This window comes from Heteronotia binoei, chromosome 21, assembly GCF_032191835.1.
Source record: "Heteronotia binoei isolate CCM8104 ecotype False Entrance Well chromosome 21, APGP_CSIRO_Hbin_v1, whole genome shotgun sequence".
NCBI lineage: Eukaryota > Metazoa > Chordata > Lepidosauria > Squamata > Gekkonidae > Heteronotia > Heteronotia binoei.
Window position 1 is genome coordinate 96125738 of NC_083243.1, and position 17378 is coordinate 96143115.

The window sequence follows — 17378 nt, forward strand, 5'->3', positions numbered from 1 at the left end:
AGCAAAAACGTCTCTGCAGTTTTCTTGAAGTCATAGCCCAGAATTTTGGAGATTTCTTGTTGTATCATCTTCTAGTATTCTTTCGCTTTTTCACAAGTCCACCACATATGGAAGAAAGAACCTTCATGTTTTTTACATTTCCAACATCTATCCGACATTTTCTTGCTCATCTTAGCCAGTTTTTTCGGAGTCATATACCACCTATACATCATCTTAAAACAGTTCTCTTTTATACTCTGACAAGTTGATATCTTCATTGAGTTCTTCCAAAGGTGTTCCCATGCATCCATTTGTATTTCTCTATTCACATTGATTGCCCACTTGACCATTTGAGACTTTACTACTTCTTCTGTAGACCATTTCAATAATAACTTATATACTTTCGATATCAGTTTTTCATTATCACCAAGCAGGACCCTTTCCAGTTCTGTTTGTTCTCGTCTAATTCCCTCTGATTTAATATCATCTTCCATCAAGCTTTTAATTTGTTGCATTTGAAACCAGTCATACTTATTATTTAGCTCTTCCGAGGATTTTAATTCAATTTTGTCTCCTTGAATCTTGAGCAGTTGATTATATGACATTTCTCTTTCTTCATCGGATTCAGCTGTTATTTTTATTACTTCTGCTGGCACTATCCACAGCGGTTTTCTCTCGTCCCCGTATTTCTTATATTTTATCCAAGTACTTAGTAAAGTATTTCTAACATAGTGGGGAGAGAAAAAACCGTCCATTTTATTCTTCCCATAATACATGTACGCGTGGCAGCCGAATTTATTTCCGTGGGCTTCTAACCATAAAGGTTTTTTTATCTAACAGCATTATCCAATCTTTGATCCATGTCAAACAAACTGCATCATGATACAATCTTAAATCAGGAAGTTGAAAACCCCCTCTCTCTTTGGCATCCGTTAAAATCTTCATCTTAATCCTTGGTTTCTTTCCGGCCCAAATAAAGTCAGAAATTTTCCTTTGCCATTTGTTAAATTGTTTGGCATCTTTTACAATCGGGATGGTTTGAAACAAATACATTATTCTTGGCAAAATATTAATCTTGATTGCAGTTATCCTGCCCAGTAAGGACAAGTTAAGCCTATTCCATTTCATCAAATCTTTGTCCATCTTACACCACAGTTTTTCATAATTATTTTTGAATAGATCAATGTTCTTCATTGTTATCTCTATTCCAAGGTATTTAACTTTTGTTGTGACTTCACAACCCGTCACCTTTTGTAATTCTTTTATTTTATTTGGTTGCATGTTTTTACATAAGAATTTCGATTTCTCTTTGTTTATATATAATCCTGCTAATTCTCCATACTCTTTTATCTTAGCTAGCAACAATGGTGACACTTGAATCGGATTCTCCAGTATAAACACTATATCATCTGCAAAAGCTTTGTATTTATAAGAGAATCTTCTGATTTTTAAACCTTCTATTTCTTCGTCTTTTTGAATTTGTTGTAGCAGAATTTCAAGAGTCATTATAAACAACAATGGTGATAACGGACATCCTTGCCTTGTTCCTTTACTCACTTTCAATTCTTTGGTAAGATCTGCATTTATACACAGTTTTGCATGCTGATCCATATATATTGCTCTTGTCATTTTTATAAATTGTTCCCCTAAATTATTTTTTTCCATTACCGCAAACATAAAGTCCCAATTCAAGTTGTCAAAGGCTTTCTCTGCATCAACAAAAAATAAGGCCGCTTCGTTTTCTGGATGCTTCTCATAGTATTCCACGACATTGATAACAGCTCTTACATTGTCTCTTATTTGTCTTTTAGGAAGAAATCCGGCTTGGTTGATCAAATATTGCTTCAATCGCTCTGCTAAAATTCTTGAATAGATCTTATAGTCATTATTCAACAATGAAATTGGTCTATAATTCTTTACATTTGTGATATCTTTATCTTCCTTAGGAATCAAAGAAATTACAGCTTCCCTCCAAGTCTTTGGAATTTTCCCTTCTTCTCTTATCGTATTTAACAACTTCAACAGTTTGGGTGTTACTTCATCCTTAAGAGATTTGTAAAATTTTGATGTAAATCCATCTGGCCCTGGGGCTTTACCCTCTTTCATTGCTTTTATTGCTGCTTCTACTTCAGTTTTCTCTATTGGGTCATTTAATGTCTTTTTCATGTACTCCGTCAAAGGTGCCACCTGGATATTCTGTAAATACTCTTCCACTTTTTCTTTGCTTATGTTCACACCTTTAAATAAATTTGCATAATATTTAAAGAATTCTCTTTTAATTCCTTCTTGATCCACTATTGCTTTCCCCTTTACCATAATTTTATTTATAGTCTTATTTTCTTTCTTTTTTTTCAATTGCCAGGCCAAATATTTACTGGGTTTATTCGCACTTTCAAACGATTTCTGTTTCAGATTTTTTAAATTCCATTCTAGTTCTTTGTTCAGCAAGTGCTTAACTTGGGATTGTAATATCGTAATTTCTTTTATTAATTTCCTGGTCTTTTTTTCAAGTCCCTTTCTTTTTTATTTATTTCATTTTGCAATGCTGACAACCTTTCTTCCTTTGCTCTTTTGTCTTTATTATTCAATGTAATTAATAGTCCCCTCATTACTGCTTTGTAGGTGTCCCATACTGTTTGAAATTCCATATCCTCTGTTTCATTTATTTGGAAGAATGCTGCAGTCTCCTTTTCTAAGAATAACACAATGTCTTTATCTTGTAGTAAATCCTCATTAATTCTCCATCTTCTTGTTTTCCTTTGCAGCTTTGTAGACCAACATATTGGATTATGGTCCGCCCAAACCTTTGGTAGAATCTCAATTTTTTTTGTTATGAGGCCCAAGCTTTGGGAACCCCATAACATGTCTATTCTAGAGAAAGAGTTATGTCTTGCTGAGAAAAATGTATAGTCTCTTACTTCGGGGTTAAACTTTCTCCAAATGTCTTCTAAATTCTCCTGTTTAATCAACTCAAAGAAAGAATTGGGTAGCTTCCCTTCTTTGTCATTCTTCTTTTGGCTTGATCTGTCAAGATTATTTTGTATTGTCCCATTAAAATCGCCCATCATCAATACCTGATTGTATGTCTTTTCATCCATTTGTCGATTTATGTCTTTAAAAAATTTATCTTTCGCTCCATTGGGCGCATATAATCCTAATAATAACGTTTTTTTCGCTTCTATCATCACCTCGACAGCGATATATCTTCCTTCTTTATCTTTAAAAATTAATTTTGGCTCGAGTTGTTCTTTGATATAGAAGACCACCCCTCTTTTCTTTTGCTCTGCTAATGAAAAAAATTCCAACCCCAAATTTCTATTCCACAAAAATTTACTGTCTTTGCGTTGTATATGAACTTCCTGTAAACAGATTATATTACATTTTTGTTTTTTACTCCAATGAAATGTTCTCCTTCTTTTCTGTGGTGAATTTAGTCCATTTATATTCCAAGATAATAATTTGTACTCCATTATGATGTTGATTCTTTGTTTTCTTCAAAAAAGCTATGCATCTCTTGTTCACTCCTTATTGTAATCCTTTTCCCGTGTTGTTCAAATCCAAGACCTTCCGGTATTATCCATCTATATCTTGTGCCCTCTGCACGCAGCTGGTCAGTTAACTTCTTGTATTTCTTCCTATCACTGATCACTTGTCTTGGTAACTCTTTCATTATTTTAACTTTGCTCCCTTCTATAGTCCAGGCTTTTTGGTAACCTTTACTCAAAATCCTCTCTGCCACCTCTTTTGATCTTAGTCTTATAACAATGTCTCTTGGCAGGCCTTTATTCTTTGCGTATACTGAGTTAACTCTATAGGCACCCTTCAGCATACTCTTAAATTTGTCAGGGTCTTCTTCTAAGTATTCAGTGATGCTGTTCACCATATATCCCTTTAAGTCTGCCTCTTTTCAGGTACCCCTCTCAGACGAACTTGTGTTTCCATCAACTTGCAGTCATGTATTGTGACCTTCTCTTGAAGTTTTAACAAGGCAGAGGCCTGTGTATCCACTTTCACCTCTACCTCCTTCACTCTATTTTGTGTCTCTTCCTTGAAACCCTCTATCTCTTTTCTAAGACCTCCAACTTCTTTTTTAAAGTCTTTTTTCATCGCCATTTGCAATTTGTCCATAGCTTTTAACATTTTCGCCTCCAGAGCATCAAATTGGGATTGCATCTTGTCAAATGAGTGGGCTCTTGCACGAGTTGTTCTTCCTTCTGACATATAAAAAGTCACCAAACCTTAAAAAAATCACCAATTAAAATTTAGCACCCAGTCCAATAGCTTAGAACAAGTACTTTCAAATGAGGCTAATTTCGTTTTCCTCCTATCTTCCTAAGCAAAGATATTGATTTTTAACAAATTTGACAGTTTTTCTCCTTTTTAAAATGGCAATCGTTCTTTCTCTATGGTAAAGTTCAAATCCAGAGAGGCCTTTCTTGGTCTTGATCTCAATTCCTTCCTGGTTCAAAGGTCGGATGTCACAGCTTTTGTAATCCTTACAGACTCTGTATTATTGGCCAGTCCCTTTTACTTCCTGGTACAGCTTGCTCTGATCTCGTGTCTAAATCTCGTAGTCTTTGAGATTCATGAAGAAACCGCAGCCACAGGAATTCAAAACAATGTGTCTTTTCTTCAAATATCATTCAAGGCTATTATTTTTACAGCATCCAATTTTCACAGGCTGAATTCTCTTCCAATTATGCCTTAATTCAGTTCAGTCTGTTTAGAGTTCAACAGTTTATGGGAGTGAATACATAACAAAACTCGATTCTTCTTTATACGTCTCCAACCGCAGACTGCCAACTCCCTCTCTTGTTTTCAGATTCTGTTACAGCTGTTTACTTTCAAAGTTTCAGAGTTCAAGCTTGACAAGGTAATATTTTTTATTCAGTTACGCTTTGACTTCGTCTGTTTATAATCCACTCAATGTTTAAACAGTATTCAAGGTCTCTCAGAGTGAAGATAAGAATAGATTAATGTACCTTGCAGATGTTCTCAACACCCCGGCTCTCGTTATCTTGCAATTAAAGTCAGTCCGTCTTAAAGTGTTTGGATTCCGACAGGCTTGAGTCAAATTAATGACTTTAAAATCACTGCAGAGAATGGCTGACAAGTCCTCTGTATGCCGGACATCAAGACCTGAAGGAGGCAGCTCTCTGTCCCCCCCCAGATCGATATCAACAGCTAAAGGAAAGAAACGTCATCTTGGATTAACCCTTGACTAGGGTTAATGGGCATAGACCCCCCCCCAAGAGGTCTTTAATACCCTGAACAGTGAAAATAAAATCCCCCTTTGCTAGGGAGCTTCAGCCTGTCTTCCAGCCAAACAGGAAGTCCCTGGTACAAGAGAAGAATTAGATAGGATAGAATTCTAAGAAAAAAACAGTAGAGAAAATAAAAAGGAGCAGGTGACATAGGAAGGAGCAGATAGGGAACTTTAGAAATAGCTTAAACAGGGAGTAAGGACAAGAGAAGTTATGAGTTAAAAGAAGTTAAGAATACTAGGCAGTAAAGGATGCCAATTAAGAACCAAGATTGTTGAAGGAATGATAACTGAATTGGCAATGGGAGAAAAAACAGGACCTGAGGAAACAGTGGCAGAAATATGAAAGAAGGAAAAGGCCAAATAAAATTTTGGACTGAGGACAAGTTTCACAGTAAAGAACTGAAGGGGTGAGGTCACAGGTTGTTGGTAAGAAAGGATACAGAATGAGTTTCTTCCTTTCTGTGGAGCTGAGATCATCCTACACATTTTAAAATTCCTGTGCAGCAGAGGATTCTACCAAGAATAGCTTTATCAGAAACTAAGAGCAATGGTGAGGATATTTGTTATTTTTTTTGCCTGATAGAACTCAGAAACTTTGCATAGTCCATCATGAACATACATTGTAAATCACTTTACCTATAACTTTGTCATTCTCAGGGATCTAGCATAGCAAAGTCTATTTCCATCAGTTTTTTGTGACAGCCATTTTTTTATCCTCTAGGTCAGTAATTGGAGAGTGAAACCTTCTCAGATATAGTTATTAAACATTTATCTCCATTTTTGAATGAGTGAATTATGCTTAGAGGTGATTAAGCACCTGAAAATTATTCTTTTTTCCCTTTTGACACAGTGTGATATTTATTATTATAATACTACATTTAGATACAGATAGAAAGGAACAGATTACTATGACTAGAACTAATCTGGTAGGATCATAAACGTAACAGGGAGGGAGAGCGAAGAGATTAGCATAGGCATTCTCAGGAGAGAAATATGGGAGGGAAGGAGGCCATGAAGAAGAGATGTGGCAGTGTTTCCTGCTGTAGATGAGATAATCAGAGCATCAATAAAGACTTCAGCAGTTGATACAGAGAGGAAAAAGTAGAGCTTGAAGTGCTAGAACTTGGTACTGGTTTGGCCATTGAAGGACAAAGAAAGGGGTATATTTAACTTTCTACAGATGCTAAATCCAGGGCTTTTTTTGAGCAGGAACACACAGGAATGCAGTTCCGGCTGGCCTGGCATCAGGGTGTGGCCTAATATGCAAATGAGTTCCTGCTGGGCTTTTCTTTAAAAAAAAAACCCTCCTGGCTAAATCTGTATGGAATGGCACTGAGATGAGTTTACTCACTGTTATCTACTGTACCCATATAAATTATCACCTGCTGCTTGTTGTGTTTAATCCCAGTTCATTACAAATTATTGAATTTCTATAGCATTAACCACAAACATCTACAATTACTTATACATGGCATCCCTTCAGAGTTTGTGATAATCTGGGCTCTGAATTCCTCTGTCTTTTATAAACATATAACATTGGCACCTTGTGATATGAAGAGCCAGTAAAGACTTCTTAATGTTGTTGCTTAGCATCTGAAAATAAAAATGTGTGTGTGTATAACAGACTAAAGTGATTTGATCACTCTCAATTCTTGGATGTGCATGCGTGCTCCTCACTTTTCAAGTGCTCAAAAACGTACCTAGATTTTGAATAAATAAATTTATATTGCCAGGAAAACAATGAATATTCTGAACACTTTTGGACAAGACTTTTACATAATATATGTATTTTTAAAAGCATCTGATATCTCTTGCATTCAATTTTAATTTCTGACTTCTCTTTTTCATTACAGCCTCTGTGAATGTGCTAGTGCAGAACTGCAAGATATACAACGATGCCAGCTGTGATATCTCTGCAGATGGGCAGCTCCTGGCAGCATTCATTCCTAGCAGTCAGCGAGGTTTCCCTGATGAAGGAATACTGGCAGTGTATTCTCTTGCACCACACAATTTGGGGGAGATGCTGTACACAAAACGATTTGGTAAGATGGTATCAATGGGCTGAGAGAAATCTGAATTTTGTTCACAATCATTCACTCATAAATGCAGCTACAAGGAACTGTTTGGTGGCTATGTGCTCAGATAGCTATATGGCCAAGGACCTGCCTTCCTTAGGGACCGTCTCTCCCCATACATTCCCCAGAGGGTACTGCGTTCTCACTCTCAAAATCTTTTGGCAGTCCCCGGGCCAAAGGAGGCCAAACTGAAAGTCACCAGGGAAAGGGCCTTCTCGCTTACAGCTCCCCACTGGTGGAACCAGCTGCCGGAGGAGTTGCGGGCCTTGCAGAGCCTTACCCAGTTCTGCAAAGCCTGCAAGACTACCCTCTTTCAGCTGGCTTTTGCCTAACATGGAATTTACTGTAGAAGAAAGCTGTCACCACGGAACCACTGTAAGATGGACAACACCGAGATTTTAGCACCAAACTAATCTGATGGTTTTAATGTAAGATAATAATATGTATTTATGATTTGTAAATTGTTTTGTATACATCTTGTTTTAACTGTTGAAATGTATCATTATGCTATGCCATGTGAGCCGCCCTGAGCCTGCTTCGGCGGGGAGAGCAAATTACAAATTAAAATTATTATTGTTAACTTGCAAGGGCATATAATACTGAGTTTAGAGAGCCATACAGAGTCACTATAAAATGTTCAGGTAGCTAATAGTAGAGTAGTGTAGTGGCTATGTAAGGTGACATAGCTGATAATGGGGAATAGACCTTTCAGGTTCCTAATCGGGCCTAGTAATCTTTTCATGGTGGTTCTATTGAATAAGATTGTTAGTCTGTGTTAACAGACCAGAGGAAAGGTGAGAAACATAGAATAGGGAATTGTATGCAGTCTCCTAATGGAAAAAACAATAACATGCTGTGTGTTTCATTTCCAGGCCCCAATGCCATTTCTGTGAGCCTGTCCCCAATGGGCAGGTATGTCATGGTAGGATTGGCTTCCCGCCGTATCTTGCTTCACCCTTCCACAGAACACATGGTGGCTCAGGTCTTCAGGCTTCAACAGCCGCATGGAGGAGAGACTTCAATGAGGGTAAGGGCTCCTCCAGTGTTTTGTCTATATCTTGTTCAGCCATCGTATGTTGCTGGCTTTCATTGCCTGATGTCTTGGCTTTGCTCTAGCAATGCAAAAGCTTTACAGATAATATATTAAAAGTATGAATGGCTGCATAAAGTGAACTATTATTAAGCTGCATAAAATGGTACTTGAGATGATATTGCTAGCGGTGAAATGTTTGAGGGCCCTTACCTGGATAGTCCAGCCTAGAGTGATCTTGTCAAATCTTGGAAGCTAACCAGGGTTGCCCCTGGTTAGTATTTGGCTGGGACACCACCAAGGAACTCTGGTGTTGCTATACAGAAGCAGGCAGTGGCAAACCCCCTCTGAACATCTCTTGCCTTGAACACACCACAGGGTTGATCTAAGTCGGCTGCAACTTGATGGCACTTTCCACCATCAGCAAATGTTTGAGGGAGTGTTTTGTGGTTTGTTAAAATGGTAGCTGTGGCAAACTCTGCCTATCTCTCCTGGGATTCTGACCTGAAGGGGCCATTCCACATCACTGCTTCATTGCTGCTGCCACTGTCACTGTCTTGGGCTCTGGTTAGGTGGGATAGCCTCCTAACCTCCCTCCGCTGTCTCCTTCTTAGCATTTCTAAGTGGTTGGGTGAACTATGAGGCTCAGAGGGGCTTCACTCTTTCAACAGTCAAAGGATTTATTTAAAACTCACAACTATATACAGGCATATCAGAAGTGTATTGAAGAAATAAAGTAATATAGACAAAAATGCTTCATCCCTCTCCCTACTCTAAAGTTTGATCGTCTCCTCCCATCCAATCAAAAGATAATTAAACCCTTACACAAGACGGTGTTTCTCCACAGTAGTATTCTGTGTCCAGAGTCATGAACTTCCAGTCTAAACCAGGGGGTTGTTTGGCCATGGGCTTAGTGAATGTTCTCGGATAAATCATTCTCTTTCAGACCTAGTCATCCTTCTATAAAAATGAAACAACACATTGCTAAGTGTTTGAGAACAATAAAAGGGTAGCTGTAAAGTGCTATATAAATAATATTTTTGGTTCAAGATACTATCTCCTTTCTGATTCTCTACTTGTAATCAGTGTTGCTTTCATTGCCAGTAAACTTGGAAAGTGAGCACATCATTGTCAGGGAACTACTTCTCAGTATGATTGCTTCTTGCCCTGAGCACTTAAGATAAAGGAGGATGTAAATCTACACTAAAACTCTTGCTGACCAGACCAATTGATTAAACAGGGAATTGTTCAGATTCTCTTTTGACACTGTTCTGTAGCCAATATCCTATTTATGGGTTTAATCATTCTCTACAAGTTTTAAAACTGTGGCCTGGAGATTAGTAAGAGGTCTTCAAAAATAGTCAACAAATAATAGTTTTTGGAAAATTAAATTAGGAAGCTTATTGTTAAATTAATTCTTATGCATTACATAGCATAATTATTCATTCATGGTCAATTCTGAATTTAACACTATAGCAAGCATAAGTTCATGTAATTAGATTTGCTACAGTAGGTATCCCTGAACATTTTATACATTTGCTGTTTTGTTTTTTTAATTATTTTGTTGTATAGTTAGCACTGTCTGTTAAGTTCCTATGTTACAGCAACTTGATATTATGTAATTCTTCCAGATGTTGCACTTATTCTTTGCTGTTTAGCACATTTTGGTTGCAAAAGTTTTTTTTCCAGTACAAGCCTTTAATAACAAGCACAGATCACAAAGGACACCCAGCAGGGGCTTAACAAAGACAAGCACATACATGAATTGTCATTACTCAAGCATGAATCTTTTTTATTGTGGCAGGGTAAAGTGTATCATTCTTGCACATCTACATGGAATATGTGGTGTTTTTTCGAGACTAACTTATACTTCCTCAGTAAAGAACATATACGCCTTCCCCTTTCCACCTTGATGAAAACCTCTCAGGTGAGCCCAGTGATCTGAACAGTAAACTTAACATACAACTTCATTTGGTTGCAGAACATTATGGCATTTGAGAATTTTGCCAATGCGGTCGGTGACAGATTTTATGTAGGGCAGGAAGGCTTTGAATAACTTTCTCCTTCATCTGAATTCAGTCCATCCTCGTATCCAGTTCACCGTGGAGAAAGAAAACAATGGTCAACGTGCCTTTCTTGACGTTCTCATTACCAGGAAAGATGACGGAAAACTCGGCCACACTGTATTCAGGAAACCCACACACACCGATTGCTATCTAAATAAGAATTCCAATCATCATCCTCGCCAAAAACGTACAGTTGTAAAAACCCTCATTCACCGTGCATCACGCATCTGTGAACCAAGCCAACTCCAACAGGAACTACACCACCTCAAACAGTCACTGCAGGCCAATGGATACTCCCAACAAGAAATTAGAAGAGCCCTCCATCCCAGGAGACCATCCGCACCAAATCCCGAGCCACACATAAATGTGGGTACAGCCTTCCTGCCCTACATAAAATCTGTCACCGACCGCATTGGCAAAATTCTCAAACGCCATAATGTTGACACAGTCTTCAAGCCCACACAACAGATCCGCCACATGCTGCGCTCAGCCAAAGATATGAGAGATCCACTTTCAACCCCTGGAGTCTACAAAATACCCTGCTCCTGTGGTGCAGTCTACATTGGCACTACCCAACGCAGTATCAACACCCGTCTCACCGAACACAAGAGACACTGTCGCTTGTTTCAGCCAGAAAAATCAGCTGTAGCTGAACATGCACTTCAAGAAGGAGACCACGTCATCCACTTTGAAAGAACTGAAGTCCTTTCTACGGTCTCATATTATCATACCCGCCTGAACAGAGAAGCTATTGAGATTTACAAACACCAGCAGAATTTTAACAGAAAGGAAGAAGGCATTTTCATCCACCAATCTTGGTACCCAGCTCTGCAAAATACCCTACAGACTATAAATTGCAGAAAGTCTCAGAACAACCAGCAAATTCCACAGAACAATCAGCACAGTCAACAACCATCTTCCTTATCTTCAAACCCCTTCCAACCTTCCCAGCAATTAACACAGAACAATGGTCACATTCAACAGCCAGTTTCCTTATCACTACCCTTCCAGGAAGCCCCACCAAACAATGGGCACATCCACAAACCAATTGCCCTTTCATCACACCCCCTCCAGCCTACAAATAGCAGCTCTCCAGCAGCCCTGTCCCCACTCAATGCACAGCAGCCAAGAAGGTCTGAGCGCCTGCTCCGGCTGCAACGCCACTGAGGATATTCTCCGCAGCTGAGAACGAAACGTCTGGAAGGAAAACTTTCTCCAGTAGAACACGGCACTTGATCCCGAAAGATTCTACAAACCCTAATGATGTTACCAGCCGTGAAAACCTGAAATCTTTGATAACACCTGTAAAAAGTCTGCCAAGAAAACATAATTATGTGACATCCCTCCATGGGTCAGTAATGACTCGGTTCTTGCACAGAGGACTATTTTTACCTTTTTTTAACAATAAGCTATATAAACCACAGTATAAACCACAGTCTCAGTCATTTACACAAGTAAGTTTGTGAACCATTTTATACAGTGCGACTATGTTATCTGTGCAAAAAGCCCCTCTTGAATAGTTCAGTTTTGCAAAGATTGCAGGCCAGAAGAATAGGAACTTTCCTGACCTCCTCAGGCAGGCTATTCCATAGTGTGGGGGCCACATCAGAGAAGGTACATGTACGGGCAGTTGATTTTGCCCATTTACAGGTTGGCCCCTGTTGACATGTACAAAGTTGTCATGGCAGAGCATAGGGAGAGCAGCAATCTCACAAATGTGAGGAACCAAGGCCATAAAGGGCTTTATTTGTGATAGCCAGTACCTTAAACTGTGCTTGGTAACAGATGAGTAGCTAATGGAGCATCTTCAAAATGGGAATAATAAACATTCTTCATCTAGTGCCCGCTAATAGTCGAGCTGTGGCATTCTGGTCCAGCCCAGCTGGAGTATCTAGTTTGATTTTGAAGGGAGACCAATGTACAGTGCATTATAGTAGTCAGCTCTTAGTGTTACTGTGGCTTGGATCCAGGTGACCTGGTCAGCCATATCAAGGTAAGGGGTCCCCTTGCAGGCTAGGCTGAATTGGTAGAAAGCATTTTTTTAAACAGTGCATTAATTTGCTTCTCCAGTAATAAAACTGGATCCAGTGTGACCCCAATGCTTTTAAATGAGTCAGCAAGGGTCAGTTGAACTCCATCAAAAGTGGGGAGAACAATGTCCTTTAGGGCCTCTGCCTTCTCAGCTAGCATTACCTCTGTCTTTTCAGGGTTTAGTTTCCGTTTATTAACTTTTAGCCAGTTAACCACAGTGGCCAGGCAGCAATTCAGGACCTCTACTGCATCACCAGGAATTTGAATTAGGATATATAAAAGCTGAGTATTGTCAGCAGATTGATTACAACCAACCCCCCCAAACTCCGAAAAATTTGTCCTAAGGGCTTACATAGAGACTTAAAACCATGAGGAATAGAATTGTTCCATGTGGAATCCCACAAGATAGGTCCCACAGTGATGACAACTAGTTTCCCGATAGCAGCCCAACCCTTTGAGTCTGGTCCATGAGGAATGATTTGAACCAGTTCATTACATATCCCCTGATACCTACTTCTACCTCCATCTGCCTCAACAAGATGGCATGATCCATTGTCTCAGAGGCTGCAGATAAATCCAATATGAGCAACAGAGAGGCTTGGCCTTTGTCTACACTCAGATGGAAGTCATCAACTAAAGCAAAAAGAGTGTAGACTGGCCTGAAACCAGGAGGTAAAGCGTCTAGAGCAGATGCGCTATCCATGAAATCTTGGGGTTGGTTTCCTTCTGCTCTCTCCATCATTTTGCCCAGAAAGGGTAGGTTAAAGACTGGGCAATAATTGTCTACATCATTTTTTCTGTTGGAATTTTTTTAAAGTAACAGATGAACAAGGACTTCTTTCAGTGGCTGAGGGAAAGTGCTCTGAGGAGAGAGTGTGAAGGCAAAGAGGAAGGTGACACAAGGGCTGGCTAAGAGTACACAGTGGCTCAGAGAGACATTCCTACATGTGTAGAAGTATTCTGGTACATAAGAGAAGCCATGTTGGATCAGGCCAATGGCTCATCCAATCCAACACTCTGTGTCACACAGCAGCCAAAAAAACCAGGTGCCATCAGGAGGTCCATCAGTGAGGCCAGGACACTAGAAGCTGTCCCACTGTTGCCCCCCCCCCCCCAAAGCACCAAGAATACAGAGCATCACTGGAAATTAAAAAGGTTGTTTTAACAGTAACATAGTTAATATTTACAGATATATTTTTGCTTATTTGTTGTATATGTATTGTATGTTATGTTATTGGTGTATGCAGGAGTCCAGTGGCTCTTTTGGTAGATGGTAATTGTGACTATAGCTCTCTGCAACCTGTCGCGTGAGCTAGTCAGAGCAATAAATAACTTAATGGGTAAAGTCACTGAATGATCTTGGGCTAGTCACGGTTTCTCCCTAAGAGGCGGAGGACATCTTGGGTGTTTCCCACCGTCCAATCAGGGAGGCAGGAATTTTAAAACTTTCCTCTTCCTGTGGTCATGGGAACCACCCCTCTCTGTTTATTTCCTGCCTCGACAGGGAGAGCAAGTGTTTTAGATAGGTTCCTATCTCTCTAGCCTTATCTTTTGTCTTTTATCTTAAAAAAAAGATCTTTCATCTTTCCTTACTCCTTGCTTCCTTCAACTACTGTCAGCTATCCTTTCCAGCTCACTCTCTCTCTCTCTCTCTCTCGGCTTGGCTTCGCGAACGAAGATTTAAGAAGGGTGCAATAGTCCACATTTGCTGCAGGCTCGCTGGTGGCTGACAAGACCAATGTGGGACAGGCAGGTCCGGCCACAGCGGCTGCAGGGAAAAGTCTGATTTAGGGTTGGTCCTGTAGCAGTGCGATTCTTCTTTGTTGTTATTTTTCGACCGCAAGTAAGGATGCCCGTTGACCGCGGCTAGCCAACTGGGGTGGGGGAGACGAGCTTTGTTTAGGCCACCTTTTCTAGGCCCCTCTCCGTGTGGAGCAAGCAGTGCTGTCCCTAGATAAGGCTGCTTGGTCGTTCAGGGTGCTGCCGAAAGATGCTTTCGTCTCCGGGTTAGCATCAGGCGACCAATATCCTGAACCGCCTACATGCAGGATCGGGACTGCGGCTTCCAGTGGCACCTTCCACCTGCCGTTTCGCCCCTTGCCTATCGCTGCAGGACTTGATGCGTTGTGGGTTGTGTGTGTGGATATGCCCTTCAGGCCTGCGCAGAGGAATTTTTTAGGTGAAGCGCAGTGTGCGCGGTACTGGCTCCACCCTTTCACCTGGGGGTCATCTGCCATGGCCCAGTAAGCCGGGACGCCGGCAGTGAGTCCTCCAGGTGGTAGGTGTTACATTAACGAGCTCTATCTGCCCGGGTTTGATGTTAGAGTTTTCCTTCTCTTAGGCTGACGAAGTTGGTGGGCCCAGCCTGCCCATCCGGTTATACCGCCGGACAATTCGGTCGCACCATGACGTAGCAAACTCTGTGAAAACGGGGGGGACCAGCGAGAAGGTGTTGCTACGGATGCAGTAATGCAGGAGAGGCCATTGCAGTGACCATCTGCCAGGCATAGCCAGACAGTGACCACGCGGCGTTCACTACACCGGGAGAGGAGAGGCTATGTATTGCGCATGCACTTTCCCTGGGGGGGTAGGATTCCCAGAGGGAGCCCACCCCCCACCACCCCCCAAACCCCCCACCACCTTGGCCCACCGGTGGTGGATCTATTTGCGTCTCATCAGAACCACCAGCTTCTTCGATTTTTCACAAGGTACTACCACAGCCAGGCGGAGTCTACGGATGCCCTAACATCTCCATGGCCAGAGGACCTGCTGTACGCCTTTCCTCCAATCCCGGTCATCCCGAGATTACTCAGGAAGATCAGCCTGTTGGGGGCCGAGGTCATCCTGGTTGCGCCCTGGTGGCCTGGTTCTCATCAATTCAGCAAATGTCAATGACAGAACCGCTTCATCTACCAACCTGGCCGGACATGCTATTGCAGGGCCCAGTGTGGCACCCTCATCCCAAATGGCTGAGATTGACCGCGTGGAGATTGAGAGGAGATCGTTGTTAGACCTGGGTTATACAAGTGAGGTCACGAATACCATCCTAGCTTCCAGAAAGGATTCCACTACACGGATTTATAAAGTTTCATGGAAGGCTTTTCACAGGTGGTGCCGGAGAAAGAAGGTGGACCCACTACATCCTACTGTCCCTAGGATTCTCCAATTCCTTCAGGACGGTCTTCAGTCGGGACTGAAGCCAGCTACCCTCAGACGACAAGTTGCGGCCTTGTCTTCAGTTCTACAACAAGAGTGCAGTGTAAATCTGACATCCCATCCTCATATCCGCCAGTTTCTCAGAGGGGCCTCTATGAGTTCTCCACCACAAGCTCATCGCTTTCCTACCTGGCGGCTGAACCCAGTGTTCTCAGCTTTAACAGGTCCTCCCTTTGAGCCCTTAATGTCTGCGCCTTTAAAGATGATGTGCATGAAAACCATCTTCCTGGTGGCGATAACATCGGCCAGAAGGGTCTCCGAAATCGGAGCCTTGTTGGTTAAGAGAGAGCTATGCATATTCCACAAGGACAAAGTCGTTCTATATCCAGACCCTACCTTCCAACCAAAGGTCTCGTCCAGGTTCCACTAAAGTCAGGAAATCAATTTACCATCCTTTTGTCCGGATCCTAAGCACCCCAAGGAGCGCACGTGGCATACCTTGGACGTGCGTAGGGCACTCAAGATTTACCTGATTAGGACTGAACCCATTCAAAAGTCAGAGTCCATGTTCGTTAACATAGCAGCACCTAGATTGGGTCAAAAGATGTCCAAGTCGGCCATTAGTTACGCCATTAAGCAGTGTATAACGGAAGCTTACAAGGCATTGCATCTCAAGGTGCCGTCAGGAATCACGGGGCATTCAACCAGAAGTGCGGCCACCAATGCAGCCTTCAATAAGAACGCCTTGGTTGAGGAGGTGTGCAAGGCAGCTACGTGGTCATCCATCTCCACTTTTATTCGCCACTACAAATTGAATGCATTCGCGTCGGCGGATGCGGCCTTTGGCAGACGAATCCTGCAACATGTGCTGCCTGAGTAGGGTGACCCCACCCTGAATAATATACTGCTCTGGGAGCACCCAAGATGTCCTCCGCCTCTTAGGAAGAACGACCCTTGGCACTTACCGTGAGGGGTCCTTCTCCTAAGAGGATAGGAGGACATCTTGCCCTCCCTTCTTTCGCCCTACCTTGGGCAGTTCTTTCTCTGTATCTTGTCTAACAACCTTCATCTGAGGTCTTTCTATGCTAATACCTATTGCCTGTTGGCTGTATTTTTTGCCCCATAGGGGTTTTTGATATGTCAGTCTCCCAGACTAATGATGTTGCTGCTGACCGACCGTTAGTGTTTTGTATTAGGAGTTTCTTCTTTTTAGGTACAATATTCTTATTACTGCTTCTCAGAGTCACCCAAACTGAGAGAGGGGTGGTTCCCACGACCACAGGAAGAGGAAAGTTTTAAGATTCCTGCCTCCCTGATTGGACGGTGGGAAACAACCCAGATGTCCTCCTATCCTCTTAGGAGAAGGACCCCTCATGGTAAGTGCCAAGGGTCGTTCTCAGTCTAACCTACTGTGGCAGATGGGCCAGAGCCCTGCCACTTTCTGAAAAGCTCCAGTCCCCTTTAGTCTTAGTTGGTGTGTAATCAAAACAGCTAGCAGCCAATCAGGATCCCTGGAAGAGCTGGGGGAGCCAGATGGGAGAGGGGAATGAGAGAAAAAGCTGTTACGCTGTCATCTTGGGCACATAGGGTATTTATTTATTTATTTATCTTATTTATTCCGTAACTTATATCCCGCCCTTCCCACAAGTGGCTCAGGGCGGCTTACAACAAACAATAAAATCGGAACAAATTAATACATTTAAAATAAAGCATTTAAAACTTAAAAACCTTAAAATTTTACATTGTACATTAAAACTATACAGTATAATCACAAA

At 41.5% G+C, this 17378-nt stretch overlaps 1 protein-coding gene across 2 annotated transcripts in view; it reads left to right on the plus strand.

Annotated features, from left to right (window-relative positions):
- Positions 1-17378, plus strand: part of AMBRA1 (autophagy and beclin 1 regulator 1) — a 415934-nt gene that overhangs the window by 276894 nt on the left and 121662 nt on the right. For both annotated transcript variants that reach the window (XM_060261137.1, XM_060261136.1), the window contains 2 exons: positions 7099-7287; positions 8193-8347. In XM_060261137.1, coding sequence (XP_060117120.1) covers positions 7099-7287; positions 8193-8347 — 344 coding nt within the window. The remainder of the gene's footprint in view (positions 1-7098; positions 7288-8192; positions 8348-17378) is intronic.